Here is a 27,791-nt window from a genome sequence, read left to right as displayed (position 1 = left end):
ATGCAAGCCTGCAATAAGTAATAGACTGGATAAGGGATATATCAAATCAGACATACACTCGTAGCAGTACGTAGCGCAAGCACTGATACTTAAGCAAGTAAATTACCTTCTATTTTTAATATTTTCGGCTTTGACTAATTCAAAGGTTAAAAATGGGGGCTGCTCGAGCTGGACAAACCCTGGCCTAGTAGCCTTACGTCGCTCTCTCTCTCGTCGATCAAATATCACGTAACATAATGACATCTTGGTTTGGTCGAATGATGAGGATCGGAGTTGGAGAATGTTCCCAGCTGAATCGATCAATCATATGCATATGTGCGGGTCCATGCGAAAGGGAACAGTTCTAGTCCGAGTTAAGCCAACTTGTAGTGAATCGGTGACGACTTGACCTTCTTGGTGTATGACCCGTGGCCACAGGCCTATCCCGCTGGCCCAATCAACGTATCTCAACGTTGGGACGAAATGCATTCCCTTTAAATCCTTATCGTGATGAGGGGATTGATCGAGGGATATCGACGAGCAAATTCAAAGTCAAGAAGATGAACAACAACCCTAACTTCTTTTGTAATCAGAGAGATCTCAGACAGTTTAGTCCCACCACGGGTATCTCTGTCTTGGCTTACCACTAGGTTAGAATTCGAACGCTGGGGGACACATTGATTTCGCTAAATTCGCAAATGTGGCCAGGGAAGTGTTGCAAACTTGCAATGCTCCTTCAGCCAAATCGAGACGGGTCCCGATAAGGATTAGTCCTTCGGCCAAAAGCCTGTGGGAAACCCTGCCGACAATCTGAGGGAATACCTCGGAGGGTGTCAAAAAAAGAAGAAGATCTTAGACAGTCAAAACTCACTCTTTATATAATAGCTGACTAGTACAAGTTGAGCAAGTAATTAATTCAACAAGGCTACAACAAACATGGTACATAAACACTTAGACCTGGTACGTAGTGAGGTCAGTTAGGGTTTCAAGTTCAACTAAAACTAATACAAAATCATGATTACAATGATTGCCGCCCCAATTACTGGATAGAAGTATATCTTAAGAGCATATGCAACATCTCCTCTTAAAATTCTCTATTATAGAGAATGGAAACATCAAATCTCTAAAAAAAAGACCCCAACTCCAACAATTCCTCTATTTTATTGTATAAAATTAAATGTAAATGTGTATAATTAAATAAAAATTAAATTGAATATCATAATGTCATAATTTATACCAAGACCAGAAAATGAGTGATAAATCATGTATTTGTTGTTTTTTAGGATGGAAAGTGAATTTGTTTTTGTAAAAATAAAGTTTAGAGATTATTTTCAAAATGATACAGATTTTGAAAATTCTACAAATCTAGATATTTTGTTTCTTTATCTTCTCACTCTCTCTATTATAGAAGATGATTTATAAGAATTGTTGAAGTTAAAAATTAATGTTTTTCTTCTATAATAAAGATCATTTGAGTTTTAGAGGAGTATGAGCTCTAAGGTAAGGAAGAAAAATTTCAGCAAAAAAAAAACGGTAAGTTGCATTTCAATTCGATCATGTACATGACTACATGACAAGTCTTTTACTCCAAAATTAGTGGGAGATCAATTGGCAAAGTCGCTAACACAGTATGCACTTTGATGACAAAGCTGATGGAGAGCTAATTCCTCATTAGATAGGAGAAAAAATAATAGAGTGCGATCATGAATGTGATTAGACTCATGATTCCTACGATCTATCCTACTTATGCGATTGACACCTGTGGAGATAATTCCCATCGTTTTACAAAGTAATTGTAATCCCCAAATGGAGTTGTTGGAGCAATATAATCGGATCAAAATATATTTCCAAAAAATAAATATTGGGCCTCAATTCTACTTCCGTATCCAAAATTTCTCTGGAAACAGTTATAAAAGCCCATACCGACGGTAATTACCAAATCGAGTCCAACGAAACAAACGCTGTTTCGCTTCAAGGTAGTTGACTAGTTACTAGTTTACCATATTGAGCCATGAGGCGTCTCTTCCCCTAAACTGCTCCACTAACCTCTCCTCCCTTCTCAGTCCACGCCATGGTCACTTTGTTTCTCTCTCCTCAAAACCCCTTCATATATCGAACCCTTCCCATTCTCAACAGTTACATCTTCTCCAGCAAGCCTCCCCAATCATAACAACCCCCGCAACGATTTTCAGGAACAAACCCTACTATCCTCATTCTGGTTGTTTTTCTCGTTTCTTCGTTGCGTTTTATAACACACGGTCCTCTTTAAATTCTTCTTCACCGTCAGGACATAATTCTTCACTAATGGCTTTGAAACCGACACCGGCTCTTCTGGCCGTGGCGGCATTTCTCGCTTTCCATTTTTTGGTTTTGTTCGTGTCCGGTAAACCCAACCTCATTCCGGAAAACGAGTCCGATCTTGATGATTGGATCGTCCAAAACATGAGGGAGTATACCGACCGGAAGGCCGAGCTCAGGGAGAGAAACGACGTCCCTGGCACTCACGACGACAAAAGTCTGGCCAGCGCCGAGGACTCGAGTAGAGTCATCCGGGTGAAGCAGGACGGCACCGGAGACTTTAAGACGGTGACGGACGCCTTGAGGAGCATTCCCACCGGGAACAAGCAACGTGTGGTGGTGTGGATTGGCGGAGGAGAGTACAGAGAGAAGGTTCTGGTCGACGTGACGAGGCCGTACGTGACGTTTTACGGGGACAAGAATGACATGCCGACGATCACGTTTGACGGCACGGCGGAGGTGTTCGGGACGTGGAACAGTGCCACGGTGGCGGTGGAGGCCGACTATTTCATGGCCGTGAATATAGCGTTCGTGGTGAGTAGTGAGGCGTTATGTGCATTACGGTTTTGTCCATAATTCTCCTTAACTTTGATGTCGTTTTATTTTCTAATTTGCATATATTCTGCATGTGCGTTATCTCATTTCATATTCTCTATGCTTTGCTAATTTGCTAGCTATATTTCTTTAAGATCAAAACCAGAGCGCTGAGAGTGAGAAATATATGAAAACAAAAGGTAATGCATGCCATTTTGTGTGGTTTAGAGGGTTAGGGATGGCCTCATCAGGGAATGGGAGATCCCTAGGAAAGATGGAAACTCACCTATATGATGGGCTGGGAGTCTTTGGGAAGCTGTTGGCGTTAATTATTTGATTCATTTCCATTTACAATTAAGCACAAGTTAATGCATTCATCACTGCACTGACCTTCAATTATATAAATTTACACCACTGGATCTCTATATCGTCATACCGGATGGAACTTGAATCTATCAGTTCAATCAATCCCATTCCCATCAAATTTTCATGTCGTAATTGTCTCCATCAACCCTTGATTTTCTTAGTACATATTTCCTTTCCTAATGTTCGTTTGCTGGTCGTGCGCTTGGTTCTATATTACTTGCCAAAATTTTGAGAGACATCATAACCTTAATTTGTTTCGATTCTTGTTTTGTGTAGAATTCAGCTCCTATGCCGGACGGCAAAAGGAAGGGTGCACAGGCAGTGGCATTGAGAATATCAGGGGATAAGGCGGCCTTCCACAACTGCAGGTTCATCGGATATCAAGACACCTTATGTGACGATAAGGGAAGGCATTTCTTCAAGGATTGCTTTATCCAAGGCACAGTTGATTTCATATTTGGAAATGGAAAATCCCTCTACCTGGTACACACTTTACCTATATATATTGCACACTAACTAAAAAAAAAACATCTAAGAGAAAACATACGGTTTAGGGATTTCCTAATGTGGATGGGATTTCTGAATCAATGAAGAACACTAATATCAGTACTCGATCGTTTGAAGGATTGGCCAGACGGGAAGAAATTCTTAATAAGCCATCTATATATTAGGCTTTAAAAAACTAGATACTGTATTGAAAGATATGATATGATGTTAATTAACTTGTTCATATATAATTTATAAGCAGAATAGTACGTTAAACTCAGTTTCAAATGGTTCTGGGGTGATCACGGCACACGGTAGAACAGAGGTGCAGGATGACAGTGGATTTTCATTCGTGTATTGCGACATAAAAGGTACAGGTAAGACTTTGCTTGGACGTGCTTGGAGGGGAAGAGCAAGAGTAGTGTTTTCGTACACATACATGGGGGACGTTGTCAGCAGAAAAGGCTGGTCGGACTACGACGACAGATCGCGAGCCAAGTATGTTAATTTCTAAATCTTGAGTTTTATACCATAATAGATATAAGTATGTCCAATGAAATGATTAATCACCATAATGTTTATGTGTGTTTATGTGAGCAGCACCGTGTATTATGGAGAATACAAGTGTTCTGGACCGGGTTCAAGCGCCACCCAGCGAGTCAAGTTTGCAAGGATGCTGACTGATGCAGAAGCAAAACCCTTTCTAAGCTTGACTTTCATTCGAGGAACGAAATGGGTTCTTCCCCCTCCCAACCTCTAGTGAAGTACTACTCCTCCCTGGCCGGCCAACATATCGAAATAACACGTTACACGAGCCCATGAACGATACGGCAATGCTAGCCGTGTAAGAAGGAAACTAAGTTTCTTTGCGCTAGCATTGTTCTTCGATTGAATGTATTAGGATTTTAGGAGTACCTTGAGTAGGATAGTTCTGTTACATTTTTTATCCTCCATCTATTATAACATGTTCTTTAGATATTATGTTATATCCCTAGCTACAATATATAGACTATCAATAAGCAAATTCCCTACTTGCATAGCAGTCTCAAAAGTAGCAAGTAAAGTTTTTTCCATTTTTTTGTCCGACATATGTTTTTCTTTTGCTATTATCATTTTTCGATGCATTGTGTCATAATTCGTTATTCTAGAATGGTTATGACATTTACTACTTATTATTTGGTAATGCACTGGTCATCGGCTTATAAACAGTGTCGACTCTAGCGGCTCGGCTTATATTATATTTTTTCGCTTATTTACTCGACTACCACTGGGGATAAAATTTTTCCTTCATTCTCTCTTTTTCTCTTTCGATTGCTCTCTCTCTCTCTATTTGCTATTATCTCCATTTAAACTAGTATTAAAAACTCTAATTCACTTACAATTAAGCCATAAACTAATAGACTACTATTAAGAAATAATGCAACACGCGGTAGCACGCGGGTATCGTAATTTAGTTTTAAAAACTCTAATTAAAGCTCAAGCAGCTACTTTCGAAATAACAGAAAAAATGTTAAGTCATATGCCGTATTGCCATTTAGCTAATAAATATGTGGAAATTGAGGTTCAACGTATAGATGAGTTTTTATTCAATCTTATAATTAGACCCTAAACTAATAGACTATTGTCAAGAAATAGTGCAACACGCGGCAGTGCACTCTCTGCATCTCGCTATTCTCATAATTTAAACAAGTTCTAAAAACTCTAATTTGCTTTCAATCAAGCCCTAAACTAATAAATTATTGTAAAAAAATAGTGCAACCTGCGGTAGCGCACAAGTATCGTAACCTAGTGTATTTATACTTTTCAAACTCTCAGTAACCCATAATCGGTGTACTGTTACTAAAATTTTCACTACTTCAAATGATGCAGTAACAATTTAGTTACATGTGCTAAATGCCTAAATGCAAATATGCAATACACATCATTAAAACTTATAATAGTTCAATGATGTCATCCATTAAAGGACTTGAATAACCACCAGCTGAATGCAGAATGTAATCCAAATCCATCAATTACTTTCAACTATCTGATAGCAAGACTTGGTAACCCAGTTCGTCAATTTCAATCTTATCCCTCATTTTACTAGTCTACACCAAGTTTGTGAAATCCACACTCCCCTAGATTTTATCTTAAAGCAAGAGAAGTGTGCATTTGAGTTACGAAATAAATTCATCTGAGTCTAGGCTCTATGTATTTCTCAAAGAAGAAAAAAGGCCTAGGATTTATAGGCCTATAATTTTACTTAACGTACTACTGTAAATTTCTATTGGAGGGAGTTCAAGTATTTGGAATACAAAATTTCACAGAGCAAGTCAGCAAACTCATTAATTAGGATTACTGGAATACTGTCAAGTTAAGGGAATCGAATTTGAAATAAACAAAAATGTCTGTTTTTAGATTTGGTCTCTTTCGAATGATCATATACATAGTATAAAACTACCAGTTGATATATGATATTGAATAATACCAACCGAAAGAACCACCATTATTTCTGAGTTTAGTGATTGTGATCCTAGAACCATGTGGAACAACACTTGGTACATGAAGGCCATTATCTATGGAACTTCAAGCTTAAGCATGTGCCAAAGTTTAAAAAAAAAAAACGTAGAAAGAATCTAATGCATGATGTTGAAGATCTCATTCCGCTGTGAATTCGATTGTGGCCTCATCAAGGTTGTTGATAACAGCACTTGGAAACATAAGCTAATAAATCTCTTTTGGTCAGAGACCGTAGATTAATAAAATGGCATATATAGTTCTGGAGGGACAAATGTGTTTAATACTTGATCAAACATCAGATGTAGTTTATGCATAACACCACTCTGTACAGCCAAATTGTAGGCAACAGAATTACAGAAACACATACACCTGAATCCTCTCTAACTAAAAGTTGTTGCTAATTGTTTGTTAATGACGAAAAATCGAAGAAAACAAAAAGAGAGAACAGAAAGATGTCTGCACACAAGGAGATACCCTGCTTTACACCAGAAAACCAGCCCTAAAATCTGGATCACTAAAAACCAACATCAGCATAATTACTTACTCTTCTGCTTCCTCACTCAACGAGTTTCCATGCTCCAGCTGCAAAACCACCACAAAAAATGGCAATGTGATTAGAACTACGGCGCGCAATGTGAAATCGATGTTATGATGCTATGTTATTATGTCGAGCAAGTTACCTGGGGTGTCATCAGGGTGAGCTTTCTGATGGTTCTCCATGCACTTCAAGAGGTACTTGAAGGTCTCCGTCTCGCAAGGAATTGTGAGCCCCCCGCTATGATCAAATCCAAACTCCTCTTCAGCCTTCTCCAACAACACTTTGAAGAGGTTGTGACTAAGGTAGCTTGTGGGAATGATGAACCTCCGAAGCTCTGGTCCAACATAAACCGCCAAATACCCTTTGGGGACATCAGATGGCGGCTCGGGGCTTGCGCATGATTCCTCATCCGAATCACAAGAAATTACACTTGTGAGCCTCCTACTAATTGCCGGTGAAAGTGTTCCTCGACCAGATAAGGGACTGCTTCCCCCAGAAAGGGGTCTAGGACTAGCACAACCTGCTGTCACCCTTCGACCAGAATGGTTTTGAGGGCTGTTGCACCTCACCACCAATCGATCAGGGTGAGAATGGGGACTGCCCCCTCTTCGGGGGCTATTATTCCCCTTCGAGCGAAGCGTCACAGATTGCCATTTCTGCAGGATTTCTTTGAACTTAACAATCTGCCTAATTCCAGTCAACTTGCTGCTACCTTGATGCTCATCCATTGTTAGATTTATCACAATCTTTTATAACAATCCCAAGCAAGGTCTCATCAGATCTTCTTCCACTACACAAATTTTATAATCACATCATTAACCGTACCAAATCTAAAAATCCACAACCAACTCCTTGTTCTACAACCTCCAATAAAATGATTCATTGTTTCATGATCAAATGATCAGGAGAACCAACATGGGTTATCTTTGTCTACTCTCAAACCATGTTTTGTTTCTTTTGAATCTAACATTTACTTGCTGTGGTTCTCTATGTTTCTTTAATACAACCATATTCCAGCTCAATTATTCTTCTTTGGCAAAGAATAAGAGTCAGATTAGCATAAATCTCTGACTAGATAAAAACCAATATCAGTTCCCTATCAAATGCATTAGTTATGTAAATGTTGATAGAATTGGATTACCAGACCATCAAATCAAGGCCATTATTAAACTGAGTAAGATCTATAACAAAAATTGTTAAAAAGGACCATGCAGAAAAAATTAGAAGATTGCCAATCTCAGAACTCAACCAACATTATCGCAAACGAAACATGTTATACAGAATGATATAGGGTACCTGAGGATTGAGAAGGAAGGAGGACATCAGCAGCAAACCCGATGAAGGAAGGCCATGGAGCTTCGGAAGGGAAATTCAGAGCGAGAGAGCTCACCTTTCAGAGAAAAACAGAGATTTTGTTTTGTTTTGTTTTTCTTTCAGAGAATTCTAAAATAAATTTGCTAAAATAATAAAAATAAGAATATGATCAAGAGCTGAAATTGGAGATTAGATGGATGTTGTGTATGACTGTTTGTAATTCTCTCATAAACTTTCGGAGTCTCTTCTTACCTCCGGTTTCGGAGGCACTCTGTTTTTTCGGTTGTCTCTGGCAGCCAAACAAAACCAACGGCCTCAAGTAAATCAAATCAAAGATTAATGATTCTGTGAGAGACCCCCGAAATGCATTATACGACGAATCAGAAACAAATGTAAGTATGAAAATATGGAAAAATGTTTATGTTGGTGAGGTGGAGAATGAATGTGCTTTGGTGAAGACGAAGATACAGAGTATTTCATAGAGAGGGATTTTTATAGCTAATTAAATCCTTTTGGATTTTAAATTTGTAAAAATAGTGTGAATTTACGCGTCATGGGTTTACTTTGTTCGCTTCGGTCCACGTGCTTTACAGGAATCTCCACAGCCCACGACCTTTGCCAAGTCATATATTTCTTCTTCTTCTTTTTTTCGTTTCATTGTTGCTAGTTGCAACGATAGGAAAACAATCGAGCAAAAATAGCATAAAATTTTGTATAAAGAGACATCAAAGCTGCTTTTCTCTGTTTTCATATTATGAATTCAGGGTCTTGTTTTCTTGATCTTTGTTTCTATTATCGGCTTCCAATGTATGTGTATTTTCTAAGTAAGGTGCATACGAATGTTACATGAGTTCTCTACTAAAAAAACTTTTACAAGGATTGCGTATTATAAGCGGGTGTTGATGTTACATGCATGCTCAGGAGCAGGGACCCAAAAACCAGTTTTTCAAGTTACAATGGAAGGTGAGTATTAAATAAAATAATGTACCTTGAGTTTACAGGTAAACCATTATCATACCGCAAGTACTTTAAGCAACTTGATACCCACAGAATTAGTAGAGTCTAAAAATAAATGTCTGAATTGTTACGACTGTAAAGGTGTAGGTTGTTGGTTGATAGGATTGATATTAAGAATGGGGTTGGACAAATTTAAAAACATTACTTCTAAAACCTTTCATTTTCTTTATCTTACCAAAACCTTTTGTGCATGTGATTTCCACCCCACATTTCAATTCATGTGTGAACTTTACATTTAGGATAAGCTATTTATATAAGTATGAATGTAAGTTAAGCTTCAAATGACGTTAGACCCTTATTTTCTGTGTGTTTATATATGATCATGAATCTGTTTACGTATAGTTTTCTTTAGAACACACATGCTTTTATGTTCAATATATACGGGTGAAGAAGCCTAGCGAAAGGGTAGAAATCCATGCCAAACGATAGTATAACCACTGATGGATTTGCAACGTACTTTGCGACAACATAATCTTTACTGGCTAGTAGTCCCGCTTTGACTAGGAAGACCTCGACAAGGCCATCTGCTATGGTTTATTTCACTTTCGAATTTTGTTTAGTGAGATGAAATCTGTAAATTGTAAAGTGTAAACATGCAGTTATACTGTAGAAAATGTTTCATATAGATTTATTAAATATGGTCAGACTAATTTGTTTATATGTCTTTTTGGGTACACAATACTTAATCTTATTCTGAATTCACACTAGCTTGCAGTGTGAATGTGAAGAATCACTTGGCAGTTGCCCTGCCCGACAAATAATGTAAACTGCGGTGGTGTGTAGTTGTGCATGTTAGGTCGATCTACTATTCTCAAAACGTGAATGATGTAAGACATCAGAAATGATCAGAGCTGAAATAGAAGAAGACTTAGGGCCTCTGAGCTGATATTGGCATATTGCAATTGGGCTAAAGAATTAGAATTTTTTTTCTCATTTGGGAGCTCAGCTGAGGATTATAATTTGACGTTTGAGTTCAATATCAGTTACGTCAGGAGCCACATTTTCTCTCATCTTGCTGAATTTTCAGATTTTCACCAAGACCATTCTAGCTAGATTAACAGCCATGCTTGCTTATCTGAAATAATAGAAAATTCTCTGGTTAACTCAAAGAAAATGGTAAAATAAGTAGATCCAACATTCCAACTCACTACAAAAAATCTTAGCAATATGCACATTCAAATGTGGCTCCTTTGTGAGTGTTAATAGATTTTGGGGGTTGGCCACATGGTTAACACCCACAAAGGAGCCACATTTGAATGTGCCTATTGCTAAGATTTTTTGTAGTGATTGTCCAACATGCATGCAGTACATATAGTTCGATCGATCTTATAACTGGTAGCTAGAGAACCCGAACTTCATACATAACAGATAGATTCCCCAGTCATTCACTTAATCAAGATGAGACCGAGGACCTCTCATGCGTGCAATATATTTAACTTGGAATACAGCCAGTAAGTATTACCAAATCGGCATGGGGGGTTATTTCCTGGTCATTTTACTTTTATCGATCATTGCATTGCATGCTGTTTTGTTTGCTTAGTTTTCCGGCAACTTTGAGAAACATGGAACACGACACATCGAATGGAACGAGAGGGAAATGACCCAACACTGGCGGTTCTCAGTTAATTGCTTCGTTTCCAAGGTTTAACCAAGTGAGCCCAAAATGGAGACGTACGATAATACACTCGATCATTGTAGCTAAAGCCATAGCTATAGATTCTCTATCACTATCTTTGATTAAACCGTCGATCTATGCTTTGATTCTAGTAGTATCATGATTGTCATCACTACCAAAACAATGAACTGCGTATATCTGGACCAACACATTTTCGTTTTTCTTTAATTTCCCTTCTGGTTGATTAGCAGGTTTCACCTAATTGGCCAAACACCCTAGCCAGCCTGCTGCTGCCTTTTGCTGTTTGGTACATATTATGTGGGTGGGAGGGAGTACAATAGTAGTCTGGAAAAAGTACTCTGTTTCCTATAGCAATTTGAAGTAGTACATGAAGCTCGATCTCTTGTATTTTTGAATTAGTACTTACCCGGGCTAGGATGACAAGAAACTGCATTTGAAAGTTTAAAGACAACAAAAGTCAATGAGTTGGTTGATCAGTTTATTTCTATAAGCTGATCTTCGGTACGTTCATAGTGGTACTATTTGTATATGCATATGAATCAGATAGACTGAAAATGAAAGAACTCGTAAGCTATGCCTTTCAGAAAAGACACCACTTTTTGAATTAAGCAGCAAGTTTAATTCTAACCAATTCATTAATTGTAACAAGTTAATGAAGTTCAACCTAAGCAAAGAAACATCATCTGAATGTTGCCTAGATTATATATATAGGCTGTCTGAGGTTATAAGATGCTTCATTGCCCGCCAGATCAATCAATATCTTGAATTTTATTTCAACTCTATTATCCTATAAGTATTACAAACACCAGTTCACCAACTACGTACTTAAACCTCTAAGTCTCATGTATAAAAAAATCGTATGTATTTTCTCAGAAGAAATCAAGATAACACTGCAGGCTAGTTAGAAAGTCAATTTACTGATGACTAAGTAGCACACTGATAGAAGCACTTTGTGCGACGTTCTTAACATATTTTTACCTCAAGTTGTATTTTGTTCAGCTCTTATTGTTGTGGTATTGAGTCATTTAATCAAGTTAGGAGTCTATGGTGACGTTGTTTGCATTTTGGTGCTAAAATAGGTTGAAAACACACATAAATTGTCGAGAGTCCTATTTAGAGTAGGATTCCTTGTGTAACTAGAAAACCTAGTTAAATTAGGAGTCTTCATTAATCGGCATTTCTATAACATTTGTGATATATTGAGAATCCTACTTGCATTAGAAATCCTTTTTTAGACTAGGAAATGTATAATTTTAGAAAATCCTACTTGAACTGAAACTCTTCTTCTGTAACTTTCCTAATCGTACTTTCATACTCCATAACTTACTTGTCTTTATTTTTGTTTTTTATTATTTTCAGATTTTAAAGATGAGATTATGTAGCTAGAATGAAGAAAAAAATAGAGAAAAAGAAGCAAATGAGGAAAATAAAGAAAGAAAGAGACACCTAACAAGAAGAAAAAGAATGAATTTATCCAAGGAGATTGCACCCACCAATCACAAAAATAAGTGAAAGAAAAAGAGAGAAAGAAAAAGGAAGAGAATAAAAAAAGATAATGCAATAGAGAAAGAATGAGACACCTAAAAAAGAGAAAAATAATTTATCAAAGGAGATTGCACCCACCAATGACAAAATAAGTGAAAGAAATTGAGGAGAAAGAAAAATGAAGAAAATAAAAAGAGATAATGCAAGAGAGAAAGAATGAGACACCTAAAAAGGAGAAAAAAAATGAATTTATCAAAGGAGATTGCACCCACCAATAAAAAAAAGTGACAGAAATTGAGGAGAAAAAATCAAAGCTATAATATTCAAGGAGTCAAAACTCTTCTATAAATAACACATTATTCACAAAGAAAAACCATCACTTCTCATTAGCATTCAAGAGCCAAAACTCTACCAAAACACCACCATAAACTTCCCTCACAAATTAGCCAAGCCGTCCACTCCAAAACCATCATCATCTCCACCGAGTTTCACTTATTGCAGCCGTACCTCTAAGGTTCATACAACGTGTGATTCTCGCAACTCATCTATATGGCTTTGTTTATTTTTGTTAGTCTACAATTCTTTGTCTATGAAGATTGTAAGTTGTTGTTTATGTGGAAATTTTTGTTTTGTATTTGTTTTAAAATTTTCAGATTGTATTTGATATGTTTTTGAGACTATGCCGAATCTATGTTCTTATAATTATTGAAATTTGTATTTCTATTGTTGTGTTCTAATTATCTTTCTCATACTTTTAGATAATTTTTAGATATGTGCATATGAATTTAGTGCTTGGATGCAGTCCCTAGGATTGTGTTTGAGTATTAGATTCATCAATCATATTGACACAGATTAAATCATGTCCTAAGTAGGTTCGGTTTGTGTTGATTAAAAGTGGTCAAAATTCTGAAAATTTTCATGTGAAACCATGGTGGGTGACGCCACACATGAAACATGTCTCAAACAAAGATTTAGTGCTTAAATGTAATCTTGTTTAATTTCTACTCTAAGTGTTATTGAATTCGATTGCATGCAAAATTAGATTAGGCCCTAAGTCAATCTAAATGTTAAATGAAATCTTACATGATTAGATGTTCCCCTAAGGCTCTAATTGTATTGGTGTCTAAAAAATATGTAATTTGTCGAATTAGAATGCATGATAGGTTCAAACTTGTAATTATGTGGTGTAATGGTAAATTTGGTTTAAGTTTGTTAAAGAGAAGTCGATCATGTAAATAGTAATTTAAGTTTTATTTTAGTAGTTAATATTCAATCTCAAACTCCCAATTATTTGTTAACACTAAAAGTTTAGAGTTACTTTCAATTTCCCGGACTGAACGATCCCTGCTTATTCTATACTAACGATGATGTTTTACATAATTTATTATAGACATTTTAATTAACGCTCTATCACACACCAGCTAATATATATAACTACCGGCCAAAGTGAAAGCCGAAGGATAACAACACCATGCATATATATAGAGATAGCTGAGTTGGGCAGCCTCGATCATTATCTGTTAAGTGGTAACATTTCTAATTTATCTATAAGAAGATCAATGGATCATAATTCCATGCTTGCTAGGCTGCTACTTCTCAGTCTTTAATTGGCATCTTATTTTATTCTAAAGAGAATATTTATGGCAAAAGTGTATGAATTGGATGTGAAATTCATTTTGAATTCTGGACTTGCTCACATAAACTAATAACAGACAAGTACAATCTCACTTGGAAAGATTTTGGCATATTATTTAGTTACATATTGGAAACTGAAAGTTAGCTTCATAGATCGATATATAGACCATGAACATTTGATGTTTAATACGTGTAAAGAGAGGTCGATAGGCCACCACCGAATCACCAGTCTGTGTCTTCAAGTACGTTCGTGGAGTCTAGGTAGGAGTGGGAGACACGAACTTTAATCAAGTAACTTAATAATCGAGCTAGCTACACCAAATTTAGCCGAATCATATATAATTTCCATTAGAAAAGAACTTTTCAGAATTAAGCATCCAAAACTAAAACTGTTTGTTTCCAACATTATTTAACTACGTCTTCGAAAAAAAATGCTCACAAAATTCTTGTGATTGTCCTCTTTAAAATATAAAACAAAGCAATAAATTAATTAAGCCAGATTATATTGTCGTTTGACTGATCTAGCTACTAGCTAGGTAAATGATTATGCAAGATATATTGCATGGACTAGATGTGATATTGAGGAATCCCTAACGGGGACTTGATTGATTTTTGTTCCTTTATCTACTTAATTAGATGTTTCTCTTCATTAATTAACTGAAAAAGCCTTAAGGTTTGGAACTGATCGATTTCTTCTTCGCCACTTCCTTTGATATTGGCGCGCGCTATATCGATTAACATGCCACCAATTCATTTCATCACATATATATTACGCACAAGTAATTAATTTGCTGATCAATTTTTATTTATTTATATTGTGTTTATTTTTTAAAATTCATGTCATGTGTCTAATTGCTCAATTATTATTTAATTATGAGTTCAGAAAATACACATAACATAAGTTTATAATAGTGGGCACAAGGTGGGCAAATGAAGGGTGGTCGACAAATTTATTTCCTCATATATAGGTATATATAATGTTCCGAAAATAAATTTGTCGTCCACCCATATCATGTCCACCACTCTAAATAAATATCAAGTGTTTTTTATAATACTATAATTATAATTTTGTTAAGAAAAAAAATACACTTGACATTTACTTAGAATGGTGGCCATAAGGTGAGTATGATAAGTGTGAGTGACAAATTTGTTTCCTAGTATTATATATATATATATATGTTAAAATACTTTTAAATCTTGAGATCAATTTTTGGGGTTTCACGAAGTGTCGATTATTAATTCTGATCCAACAACCCTTGTTTTCTTTTATTTATTACTAGACGTTGAAATGGTCATATATTGAAGTAGGATACTTGGAGCCTCTCTGGAGTAGCTGCAGCTTGCAGGCATATGATTCTGGTAATAGAAAAAGGACCTAATTAACAAAGTCAATGCATTATTTACTATTAATCATAGCAACTGGATATCATTATGCAATCATCCTCATTACATAAACGACACAGATGGCTCAATTGCAACTATAATTTTTCCTAATGCAATTGAGTTTCAAATCATATTCACATAAAATATTCAATTGGAAATCCCAAAGCAGCTGGAACTAATTTCATATATATATATATATATATATATATCTCCAGGGGTTGCATGTGTATAATAATATCCAGAAGCAAGTGAGATGTTGTGATCAGTGATCCTAGCAATTATATAGTTAAATAACTAAAGCTTGAGACTCAAGATAATTAAGCTATCTTTTTTTTTTAAGAAAGGACTAGATCGACAACCCTCACACCGTTGTCATTAATGAAACCGCACAATACAAAGTAGAGACATAAAATCTGAACCTCATATTATAGAAACATTCCAAAATAATATTATGAGACACAATACAACATATCCATTCTAACACGCACAATTTAGTAAAGAGTGCAACATTGACAACCCCATTTGCTTTACAATTTTGGCAACATACTGGAAAGAAAATGCTCAAACTGAGCCATAAAATTCGATGTCTATCAGCTTTCCCACTATGCTGCCACTGGAAATTTCCAGTGACATTAAGTTTCATCTTACCACTAGGAGACTGCGACCATTTGATAAAACAAAGAACTCACTGTCTCATTAAAGCAGACATGACACACATGGTGCAACTACCGGGACATAGCCCACTGCTTATTAAGAAGAACAAACAATTAACATCTACCAACATAAAGTAAATTAAAACAGTAAATATAAAACCCCTAAATGGGCTATTTTTCTTACCCCATGCCCGGCCCAATAAGACGGCCCAAGCCCAAGTAAACGCTCATGAGAAGGGAGACACCACTGCTAGCCGAGCCCCAACGTTCGCCGCCCCGCACTATCGCACTAGCCAAGCCACCACCGCAAAACCTCTGCCACCAAGCTCGCCCGCCGATTCGATCCAGGCCAAAGAGAATGAGATCTAAAACCATATCAAAACCCGTCACATGGCCATTAGGCCGGAAACCGCACAGATCCATGACCAAAGCCTCCACCGACCGGAGAAAACCCCAATCCGAGATCGCCTAACCATTGATCTATCGTCCTCCAAGCCACGAAGGAAGCGACGTGAACCTCGGAAGCCACCGTGGTCTCCCCCTCTCCTCTCCTCACATACCACTATCACTTTTGAGACTCCTCCACGCCACGAAGGAGCCCAACGTCCAACCTCACACCAAGGCAACTAGGCCCGTCCGACGACGGCGGGAGAGCTCGCCGCCGGACAGGGAAAGGCACGAGATCTTGGTTTTTCACTGAAGGGAGAGCTTTTTTTCCCTAGCGACACACGGGTGAGTTTACTATGTGACTACTGAGAATTAAGTTATCTTAAGAAAAGGTATATAGGCACGAATTAAACAAAACAGACTACTTTGAAGGTTCAGACATTCAGACATTAGTGTGAAGATAAGACTTGTTAATTAAAAGAATTTATGATTAATCAACTAAACTAGCCAAGACTTGTCGAATATCAATTGAAGTTACAAATACAAGGAAAAACTGAGGGCATGAGGCAAAAAATGAAGGTGGATCATGTCAATACTCAATAGAGTTCTGACGCAGACGGCTCAACCATTTTATATAGTTTTAATTCCTAAACTCTAAACTACAAATCTACAATTACTAGCTGTTATAATGATCTGCTAAATTCCATGTATGACTTCAGCTAGAATCGTCTGAAAATCTAAAGACGACTACCTGACCTTGCTCTCTGTCTTAGGCAATGAAGCAACCCGTGCAACTGACAAGACATGTTTCTCTTTCTTTTATTTACTGAGCGAACATCCTTTTCGATCGATCTATTCACACTTGCCTTTGTATTAGTAATTCAACTGAAAAATGATAAATCAATATATTTTTTCAAGTGTACGTAAGAAAATTATATATATATATATATATATATATATATATATATATATATATATAGAGGCCGAATCAAGAGCAGACGTTTGTAGTGCACTAAAAGTGCAGACGTCAGCGCTTTCACCAAAATCCGACCACCCTGACGACTTTTCTCTTGCCGAACCAAGCCTCGGACCAACGACGTCACCAAGAAGATGATGAGGGCCAAAGAGATTGAACTCGAACATCTGAGGAGCTAATTCACCGGAAAATTCATATCTGATCAATGCCGACTGCAAATCAACAACAGGTGACTAGACTGACAAGCAGAAGCTCCAAATCATGGCCCGGGCTTTGTTTGGAATGAGAAGACTTGTTGCTGACACTGGATTCTGTTGAAAGCATGAACATCCGCACTTTTAGAGGGTGCGGACATCTTCTCTCGATCGTTTTCGTATGTATATATATATATATATATATATATATCACGGGGCTTTCAGGTAAGGAGGTCCTTATCTTAGCTTACGGTACAGATTTTCATTTTTGACCAACTTTTGGATCGAGTTTTCACATCTCCACCGTCAAATATCTAGGTAATAAGTAATAACGTATAGATCATCTCCACAAAATTTCAGCCGATTCTATAACCGTTAAGGTACTCATAACTTCGATTTCTACTCAAAATATGAACGGTTCAGGTTCGGCAAATTCAATACGTCCATTGGTTTTGATTAGTTCGATACCTTAACGATCATGAAATCGGCTGAAATTTTGTGGAGATGATCTATAAGTTATAAGCTAGATATTGGATGGTGTAGATGTGAAAACTCGATCGAAAAGTTGGTCAAAAATGAAAATCCGTACCTTAAGCTAAGATAAAGACCTCCTTATGTGAAACACCTTATATATATATATATATATGAATTGCGCAGTTTGTTCACGATGGTAGTAGTTGGATAATTAGTAATTTAGTATAGTGGATACATCGATATAATGTCACATATTAATCTATAATTTCTTGAACAACCGATCCTAAATTTTTTGCAACTCGTCGAGGCTACTTAATTAGTGAGAGTAAATGCAGTCACTTCCTCCTAATTGCAGCATGGTAACATTACCATTTCCTGTCTAGCTGGCATCTCCTTTGTATCTCCTTTTTTTCTCTACTCCGATCCAAGTTACCATTCCAATTAAGATTGATTTGTTTCAACAAAAAGGAAGAAAAAAACATTGCAAGAAATGTAAGCTGTTTTTCATTTTATGTTTCTTAGTTTCACACACTTCATCTCAGAAGATTTTTTTTTAAAAAAAGTAGTAGTATTATTTTGTCTTTGGGAGCCAAGTCTTTATATATAAGCTTCTCCAAGTGGAATAATGGTCTCGTAGATATTTGGCCTCATGAGCAAAATCTCAACTACTACAATTCTAGAGATCGAGCACAAAAGCATTGAAATCGTGTAGGAGTGATCGTTGGGTGGTGTTTGTCTTGTTTCCATAGAACCATTTCAATTCGAGTCTAAACGACGTGTGACCCAATTAAACCTCCCACCACTTCATCGTTTCTACTCACTCCAACACATTTAAGTCTAGCCAGCCTGAAATATATATTTATAATGACGACGTCGCCGGCGAGGGCCTCGTTTGGTTCCACACGATCAAACTATAGTTTATCTGATCATGATCACCAAAACCACCGCCAGGGCTTGGTCTGCGGTGCAATGCTGCCTATGTTTCTCAACGACCTTAATCACAACAACCAAGACCTAGTTGAGGTCACACTAGAGATCAACAACGACGACGATGACATTGTTGTGTGCAGCGTCGCGCCGGTGGGGAGCGGTACGTCGGAGGCGGAAGTGGAGGAGGAGTCGGGGGCAGGAGTGCTGGGAAGGAGCCTCTCCGCCACGTCAAGGAGCATTCGCCGCACGTTTGGGTGGCTGCTCAGATCAGCGTCTTCGAGGACCGCTGCGTCGTCCAACTCCGGCGAGCTCACGCTCCCGCCACGCGAGGCGAGGAGGCTGAAGGCGAAGCTTCAAAGGACGAGATCGAGCGCGCAAAGAGCTCTTAATGGCCTGAGGTTCATCAGCAAGACCACCGGACCTTGCGACGCCGAGGAGCTGTGGAAGCTAGTGGAGGCAAGGTTCGAGTCACTGGCCGTCAACGGATTGCTCGCCAGAGCAGACTTTGGTCAATGCATAGGTAAGAAAAGAACTTCTATGAAGTCATAGTTTGGGGCGTTTAGAGATAATATAAGCATATACCGATGCATTTGATGTACTATAGAATTTTCTTTGGATAATCGGAATCTGAAAATGGTCCGATGACTGTGTGAAGGGATGGAGGACTCGGAGGAGTTTGCGGTGGGGATATTTGACACATTGGCGAGGAGGCGGCGGAAGAAGATTACAAAGGTCAGCAAAGAAGAACTACGTGATTTTTGGTTACAAATTTCGGACCAGAGCTTTGATGCGCGCCTTCAAATCTTCTTCGACATGTATGTGCTTTCTTCCGTTGATTAAGTTTACCTTTGAGAGTTGGCCCGGTTTCTAACAAAATGGACGGCCCAGATTATGGTCGAATTACCCGCCAGATTAGTGCACTAATTTGTTTTTACTTCCATTTTTTGCGTTTTGTTGCGTCTTTTGTGTGTTCTATCTACTTTGAATAGATGAACCCACGATCAAGATTCCAGACCTTTGAAAATTTTAGGGTGAATGGTTGTGAAATATGAACTATGTGCAATCTTTTTGCCTTTTCTGTGGGTGTGAATTTTGCAGATTAGGAAAGTAGTTCATGACTATCTTACCCAATAAAAAGTTCATGTCTTCCTTACCTATGAAGTCCACTAGTCTTATGACACAACTAGATAAGATTAGTTGGTAAAAAGTTCATGTCATTCTTGTCAAATTTTTGGTTTGAATTATTTCCAGGGCAGATAGCAATGAGGATGGAAGAATCACAAGGGAGGGAGTGCAAGAGGTAAAAAAAAAAAAACTGTTCAGTGATTGGTTATTGTTTTTTATCGGTCAATTCCGTAGCAACTATCCTTTTAGTAAACATGTAATGCTTTACTAGTTTCTTCAGTATAATTATGATGGCATAAAAATGAATTTACAATGAATGTCTGTTTGAATATAGCTTATAATGCTGAGTGCTTCTGCAAACAAGCTATCAAAGCTGAAAGAACAAGCTGAAGAATATGCTTCATTGATAATGGAAGAACTAGACCCCGAAAACTTTGGTTATATTGAGGTAATAAATGAGAACCTTCGAAGTATTGATGTTCATGTTAATGATTCAAACGTTGCCTCTCATGTTCACTTACCCTGTAAGCAGTTATGGCAACTGGAAGCACTGCTTTTACAAAGAGACTTATATGTAGATTATAGCAGACCACTGAGCACAATAAGTGTAGGTTGGAGTCAGAACCTGAGTTCCTTCAGGCCCAAGAATCTGCTTCGGAGACTAAATCGTTCACTTCACTGTCTCATACTAGACAATTGGCAACGCGGTTGGATTATATTACTGTGGATTGTTGCAATGTCTTCACTTTTTGCCTGGAAATTCTACCAGTACAAAAACAAAGCAGCATTTGAAGTGATTGGCTATTGCTTGCCGGTTGCCAAAGGAGCCGCAGAAACTTTGAAGTTTAACATGGCACTCATTCTTTTGCCTGTTTGTCGTAACACACTGACATGGCTTCGATCAACACGAGCTAGGTCCTTCATTCCCTTTGATGACAACATTAATTTCCACAAGGTAAAGGGCTATTAAGTAGTCAGTCACACATGTTCCAGTGTTTGTTCTGTCATTGTTGAACAAGTGTTTGATGTTTTGCTACAGATGATTGCATTTGCTATAGCAATTGGAGTAATTGTTCATGCTGGGAACCATGTGGCATGCGACTTTCCTCGTCTAGTAAACTCATCTCCGGAAGAATTTGCGCCAATATCCTCTTATTTCCATGGCAAAAAACCAACCTACGAATTTTTATTCACTGGACCAGAGGGCTTAACTGGAATTCTGATGGTGGTTTTTATGAGCATCTCATTCACACTAGCAGCGGGTCACTTCCGGAGGAACATGGTGAGGCTTCCTGCCCCCTTCAACAAACTGACCGGGTTTAATGCATTCTGGTATTCTCATCATCTGCTCGGTCTGGTCTACGTTTTGCTAATCATCCATGGAAGCTGTTTGTACTTTGTCCACAAGTGGTATCAGAAAACGGTAAGAAGTTTGATTATCAATAGTAACTAACAATTGTGGCTTTTATGAGATGGTACCAGTAATCTCATCTATGACTTCCTAAATCTTGCAGACATGGATGTACATCTCTGTTCCATTTCTACTGTATGTAATAGAGCGCAGTATCCGAACATTTAGATCAAAACATTATTCAGTTAAGATACTAAAGGTGACCGAACTTCACTAATATCTAAGTCTAGTTGAGAGTACTTGAGATGTTAGTCGATACTAAGGTGGTTTCTGATCCATTAACAGGCTTCAATCATGCCCGGAAATGTTATCAGCCTGATATTGTCCAAGCCACCTGGATTTAAGTACAGAAGTGGGCAATACATATTTCTACAATGCCCAACAATCTCCCCATTTGAATGGTAAGTGTGATGCCAGATAAAATGTACTCCCCCTTCCATTACCACCCTTTTCTTCATTTCATGAATGAGATCGTTTTCAGGCACCCATTTTCCATCACCTCAGCACCTGGTGATGAGCATCTCAGTGTGCATATCCGGACAGTTGGAGACTGGACGAAAGAATTGAAGCGAGCCATATCTGAAGGAGATAATTCATTATCTGGAATTCATCAAGCTATTGTTGCTCAGCCACATGATACGGACCAAAGAAGACTATTCAGCCAACCCAAATTGTTTCTTGATGGTCCGTATGGGGCACCAGCACAGGACTACCGCAACTATGATGTTCTTCTCCTGGTAGGTCTTGCCATTGGAGCTACCCCTTTTATAAGCATCCTTAAAGATCTTCTCAACAGCACAAGAACAGCAGATGAACAGACGGTAAAATTCATATTATTTAAGTAGATTAATGTTATTCAATATCTAGTATTATCATTTAGTGACAAAGATCATGCATTTGTGACATAGGCTTCAAACACAGAAACTAGTCTATCAGACAGCCTAAGTAGTTTTACATCATCATGTTTGACACCGAATGAAAAGAAGAAACCACAGAGGACTACAAATGCTCATTTCTATTGGGTTACCAGAGAACCTGGCTCTTTTGAGTGGTTTAAAGGAGTCATGGATGAAGTGGCAGAAATGGATCACAAGGTAAAGCAATGCATGTCTAATCTTTTTAGAAGACAGATATATCACATATTCACATAAGAGATGAGCTTCCCGACTCACTTATCCTTTTCTCTGAACAGGGGCAGATTGAACTCCATAACTACCTTACAAGTGTCTATGAAGAGGGTGATGCAAGGTCGACTCTAATCACCATGGTCCAAGCTCTCAACCATGCCAAAAATGGTGTTGACATCTTATCTGGCACCAGTGTATGATCTCTCATTACCATTTCCCTCAACACTGTAAATGGGTAGTAATGTTCACATGCAATAATTGACCTAACACTGGTGCTTTGCAGGTAATGACTCACTTTGCAAGACCTAACTGGAAAGAAGTGTTTACCAAGGTAGCTTCCAAGCATCCATTTTCGACAGTAGGTAAAGATAATCTACCAGAACCATATCCATCAAATTGAGACTTCAAAAAACAAATGGATCTAAAAATCGTTGATTTTGCAGGGGTATTCTACTGTGGGATGCCTATGTTAGCAAAAGAGCTGAAGATGATATCACTTGAGCTCAGTCAGAAGACGTCGACACGGTTTGAATTCCACAAGGAGTACTTTTAAAACTAGGAACTTACACATATATGACACAGCTATTCATTTGTAATCATTCTGATTATCCATAGATGAAAGAAAAAAAATCATATATGTATAATGATAGTAGCTCAGAAAGATGTACATGTACTTGTTTACGACATATATACTGAAATATAGTCCAATTTCATATAGAGTATCAATAAAGCATGAGAAAAAAACAAGATTAAAATTGATGATCTCCTGCTATACATTTCCAGATTATCCATAGATGAAGTATTATGTTGATTGACAAAGATAGTATCCAAATCATGTAATCATCAAGATCTACAAAATTTCAGGCTTTCTGCAAGAGCGGATTTTTACACAACCTCATCTCATCAATACACAAGCAAAATAGGCAGCATTCTGATTATAGTTTTACTCCGACTTATAAGTTATATCACATACAACAGCAGGAGAACGGGTTCATAAGCAGTTAACGACAGAAATAAAATTTAGTCGGAAACCAACTAGATATTCAACCACAAGTAACTCCAAACTTTACCATAATAGTTCAAAAGGATGACAATATCTGTTGATAAGCTGAGATGCAGTTGTCACGACAGAAGCTGAAAACTCCTAAAAAAATGCACTCTTTCCGCAACTAATGTCAGATAATCACTACACTCCTGTATTTCCCATGATCAATTGAATGGGATAACATAACTCAACCTAGGTGCAATCAATCATCTCTGATCTTCTTGAGAACCTTGTTGGCCCAGCGTTTCACGCGCCGCTTCAGAGTATAGCCAACGATAATCCCAGCAACAAAGGCAACGGCACAGAACTTCGAGCATGTCCAGAGTGACACCACCCCTCTGCAAATAAAAATCAAAACTTTACCAATTCAACTATTGAACTGCACTTGACTTTTAACCACAAGTACATACATACTAATTCAGTAATTCATGCCTGCCTAAAACACAAGTTACACAACCCAACAGTCCAAGACAAAGTTCAAAAGCAAAACCCAGAATCAATCTGCCAAAAAGCGAATAAAGAACCAAACTTGCTATCATAATTGCTAATTACAACAACCCATTATCGTCCTATTGCATAAATTGGTGAAATTGATCACAAATCTAATGTTTTTATAGAGACAAATTTCACAGCAGAAGAACCCAGTTCACTCACACCGTCATATATTTCTGAACATTGAAAAGGGTAGAGGTAGATCCGTAGATGGGTTTGTACCTAACGGGTCTGGCGACTATGACACGAGACTGGTCGGACAAAGCTGCAGTGAGACCTTCATTAGCACGAGAAGCTTCAAAGGAAGAAGAAGCAGAAGAAGAGGATGAAGCTTTCTCAGAGGCAGCTTTGACATCGTTTGAGATTTTGCCGATCCAATTTTGGAATTTCTCCATGGCTCTGATGATGGGTCTCAATGATTCAGAAAGGCAGAGTCACTACTGCGACCTTTGGGGTTTTGTGAGGGTTTCACTAAGCCGGTTCAAGTTTATAACGCATAGTAACTAATTCTAAGGGCATCTCCATCAATCTATCCAAAACTCATACCCAAACTCAAATTTTGAGACACTCAAACCCATTTTGAGTACTTTGGTTGTTTATCCCCAACAAACAAAGGTGACTCAAACTCATACCCAATTTTATATTTTAATCAATTAAAAGATGCTATGATAAGTGATGACCGTTAGATACAGCCATTAGTTTGTGTTTGCTCCGCATGTCTTAACTACAGTTATGGTTTTTCCTCCTTAGCATTCGACCTATTTTGGGCAGTATTATAGGCGCTGAGTGAAAACCTAAAATGAGTTTTGTTGTTAGAGATATCGTTTAGGCAAAAGACAACCTATTATGGGTATGGGTGTGGACCGTTGGAGATGCCCTGAGAGACTTAACACCTCACTTAACAAATGTACAAATGCATTTCGATCTAAATACTCGTTAGTCGGAAATTTGTCTCTAACTTTCTCTCTAAACCCTAGAGCGGCGGTTATGGTCTTCGAAAGAGTGAGCATATGCCTGGTGTATGGCGATCCAATCAAAGTGGAGGCGGCGATGTGGTTTCTCATCTTAATTGTGGCGACCTTGTCGGGGATGGGCAACAAAGGTTGGAGGGGATGAGGGTGGGGCTGGTGTCTTACCTCCCTCAATCAGATCGCGGACGACGGGTGCAATGGTTATTGGGTGGTGACAAGATGGAGAAGAAGGCTTTCAATTCTAATGTGTGCAGATCAAATCGGAGGTTTCCGATTGGGTTTGGACAGATTGGAACAGATTTTCGGTGGGAGACAGATGGGAGATGGTGGTGGGATGGAGGGACGATTAGTGATCTCGCGCCATGGTAGTGGGGCGACGGTGAGGGTGGCTGCGAAATGGTGCTGCTGCATCAATCTCTTCACTTGGATTGGGTTTGCTATTGGGCCAAGGCCTAGGCTTGGGGCTTGGGACCTGTTACTAAAACTATTTTTATTATTTTTCTTTTAATTGTTTTTATAGTTTTTCTAAGATGTGATTTTATGACAATCTCATATTTTTATATATGAAATGGCCTTAACCATAAGTTTTAAGAAACTAATTGAACATCTCCAACATCTTTGGTAGTTTGGAGAAAAATAGAAATTTTAGACAATATTAGGTTTTTTCACTTCAACAGATTATGCATACCATTCTCTAAAATAGAGAGAATGAAAAATTCTCTAAATTTGCAGTAATCTGTAAAATTTTGCAAAAGCAATAACATTAAATGATACACTTTCTCCAATAACTCAAACTTTAACATCAACCAATCAAAACAATAAAAAATCAATCATTTATTTTAAACTAGTAAATTAAATACATAAAATAATTTTATGGTTATATAAGTACGATTATATAATATTTTATTCACTTAAAATAAAATGTCAAAATATGCAAAATGCTAAAACTGTTAGAATTTGAACATAATTTTTTTAGAAATTTTGGTATTTGCTTCTCAATTTTAGAGAAATTTTGACAAAACTGTTGGAGATGCATGCTAATGTATTTACATCATATGATTATGATGCATCTCTCCGTCTACGTACTCGTCTATGTACATCAATAATTGAGTTACAATCACATTATCTCACGACCTCTTATGTACAAGTTAGGATCCCAAATTGATAATTTATTCTTCCTCATTACTTCTTGAAGAAACAATTTATTTTTTCGCATGGTACAATATTCACTTACTAGTTCCCCGAGCAATCAGTAAACATGTACATTATGTTCCAAACTGACCTTTCAAGTTTCAACATTAAATTAGCGAAGCTTTGGCGGTTTGTGAGGGTTTTATTGAGGTTCAAAATTTTCTCTAAAGCCACGACTATTTTACTGTTCAAACAAATTTTAACAATTTTTTTTTGAAAATATTTGTGTCTATAACAGTATGGATGTGTACATCTAAACTCCTCTTATTCCTATACATTTAGTAGTGTGGAATTGTGGATACAAAAAAAATTTGTAAATCAATAAAGATTAGTTTTCTAAAAAATCAATGTAAACAAATAGCATTTATTTAGCCGATTGTATTAAACAAAAATACGGTTGATTATGAGACTACTAACTTTCATAAATATCGTTAATTTGTTTCAATACATATTTTACAGAGATAATTTTTATTGATTAACAAACTTTTGAACTGTTAAAATTTTATATTTACACTATCAAATTTATAGAAATAAGAGAGAGTATGGACACAAATAATTTTTTTTTTCACAAGTTTCATTCATTATAGATTTTAGTGACAATTTGATATATTTATAAATAAAACTGCCACAGCACAAGTTTTAGGAAACTAATTAGGAGAGGCGTGCTAATGTATTTACATCATGTGATTATGATGCATCTCCTCAAGCTAAAAGCTAAAAGCTAAAAGCTGGTGTATTGGGGTGGTCGCAGATTGTTGTCAATAATTCTAGTCTCATATTCTTGCACGTTATAAATTGCAAGTGCATGTACATTAGCGTTCAAGCTGAAAATCTGGAATACTTCGTACTCATCACTCCAACATATTCTCAACCAAAGGCAGAACGATAAGGGGCAAGTGGGGCCACTGCCCCCACTGATATCTTAAACTTTTTTTTCTTTTTTCTTATAATCTAAAAATCTAAATCTTTTCTAACTTTCTCACCTAAGAATAGATAGTTCATTACATAAAAAAGTCTAAAATCTTATAGTTATATATATATATATACGGTCTCTATCCAGAATGAAGCTTCACTCTGGAATTTCAGAGTGAAGTTCCAATTTTGACACACTTTTCGGTCAAATTTTTTCACCATAAGCGATTCAATATTTAGGTATGCTATTCAAGATCATCTCTACAAAATTTCATCCAATTTGACAATGGTTTGAGCTTTCAAAATTGATATTTACACGAACGGTTCATGTTGAACAGTTTTAATTCATTCATTGATTTAATCTAATTTTAATACCTTAACGATGTCTGAATTGGATGAAACTTTGTAGAGATGATCTTGAATAGCATATCTAAATATTGAATCGCTTATGGTGAAAAAATTTGACCGAAAAATGTGTCAAAATTGGAACTTCACTCTGAAATTTCAGAGTGAAGTTTCACTCTAGATATGGACTGTATATATATATATATATATTAGATTCCTATGTTATTGTGTTTACTAATTTAGTTTTTAAATTCATGATTTGTTTATTAGATATATTTGCAGTTAGGAGATAAATAAATTAATTTAGTTATATATATATATATTAGATTCCTATGTTATTGTGTTTACTAATTTAGTTTTTAGATTAATTATTTGTTTATTAGATATA

General features: G+C 37.1%; 4 protein-coding genes across 4 annotated transcripts; 2 read left to right on the top strand and 2 right to left on the bottom strand.

Moving 5' to 3' along the window:
- The first annotated feature begins 2,283 nt into the window (after window positions 1-2,283).
- LOC126797252 (putative pectinesterase 63) lies at window positions 2,284-4,423 on the top strand. The gene is made up of 4 exons (XM_050523912.1): window positions 2,284-2,811; window positions 3,454-3,660; window positions 3,926-4,161; window positions 4,264-4,423. The coding sequence occupies exons 1-4, from the start codon at window positions 2,284-2,286 to the stop codon at window positions 4,421-4,423; spliced, it is 1,131 nt and encodes a 376-aa protein (XP_050379869.1).
- A 2,004-nt stretch (window positions 4,424-6,427) lies between these two features.
- Window positions 6,428-8,488, bottom strand: LOC126791214 (uncharacterized). The gene is made up of 3 exons (XM_050517638.1): window positions 7,997-8,488; window positions 6,843-7,490; window positions 6,428-6,744 (listed from the first exon to the last, which is right to left on the bottom strand). Exons 2-3 carry the CDS (start codon window positions 7,426-7,428, stop codon window positions 6,719-6,721), a joined length of 612 nt encoding a protein of 203 aa, XP_050373595.1. The 5' UTR covers window positions 7,429-7,490; window positions 7,997-8,488; the 3' UTR covers window positions 6,428-6,718.
- Window positions 8,489-18,514: 10,026 nt separating this feature from the next.
- LOC126782143 (respiratory burst oxidase homolog protein E) lies at window positions 18,515-23,181 on the top strand. Its single transcript, XM_050507355.1, has 13 exons — window positions 18,515-19,304; window positions 19,440-19,599; window positions 20,036-20,084; window positions 20,244-20,357; window positions 20,442-20,864; window positions 20,949-21,332; window positions 21,424-21,519; window positions 21,606-21,721; window positions 21,802-22,141; window positions 22,229-22,414; window positions 22,513-22,641; window positions 22,731-22,809; window positions 22,891-23,181. Exons 1-13 carry the CDS (start codon window positions 18,719-18,721, stop codon window positions 22,998-23,000), a joined length of 2,772 nt encoding a protein of 923 aa, XP_050363312.1. The 5' UTR covers window positions 18,515-18,718; the 3' UTR covers window positions 23,001-23,181.
- Window positions 23,182-23,489: 308 nt separating this feature from the next.
- On the bottom strand, window positions 23,490-24,469 carry LOC126796684 (uncharacterized). The gene is made up of 2 exons (XM_050523425.1): window positions 24,207-24,469; window positions 23,490-23,830 (listed from the first exon to the last, which is right to left on the bottom strand). Exons 1-2 carry the CDS (start codon window positions 24,377-24,379, stop codon window positions 23,695-23,697), a joined length of 309 nt encoding a protein of 102 aa, XP_050379382.1. The 5' UTR covers window positions 24,380-24,469; the 3' UTR covers window positions 23,490-23,694.
- Window positions 24,470-27,791: the final 3,322 nt, after the last annotated feature.

The sequence above is a fragment of the Argentina anserina genome, chromosome 1 (assembly GCF_933775445.1).
Source record: "Argentina anserina chromosome 1, drPotAnse1.1, whole genome shotgun sequence".
Classification (NCBI taxonomy): Eukaryota; Viridiplantae; Streptophyta; class Magnoliopsida; order Rosales; family Rosaceae; genus Argentina; species Argentina anserina.
This window is presented reverse-complemented; position numbering and strand designations above follow the sequence as displayed.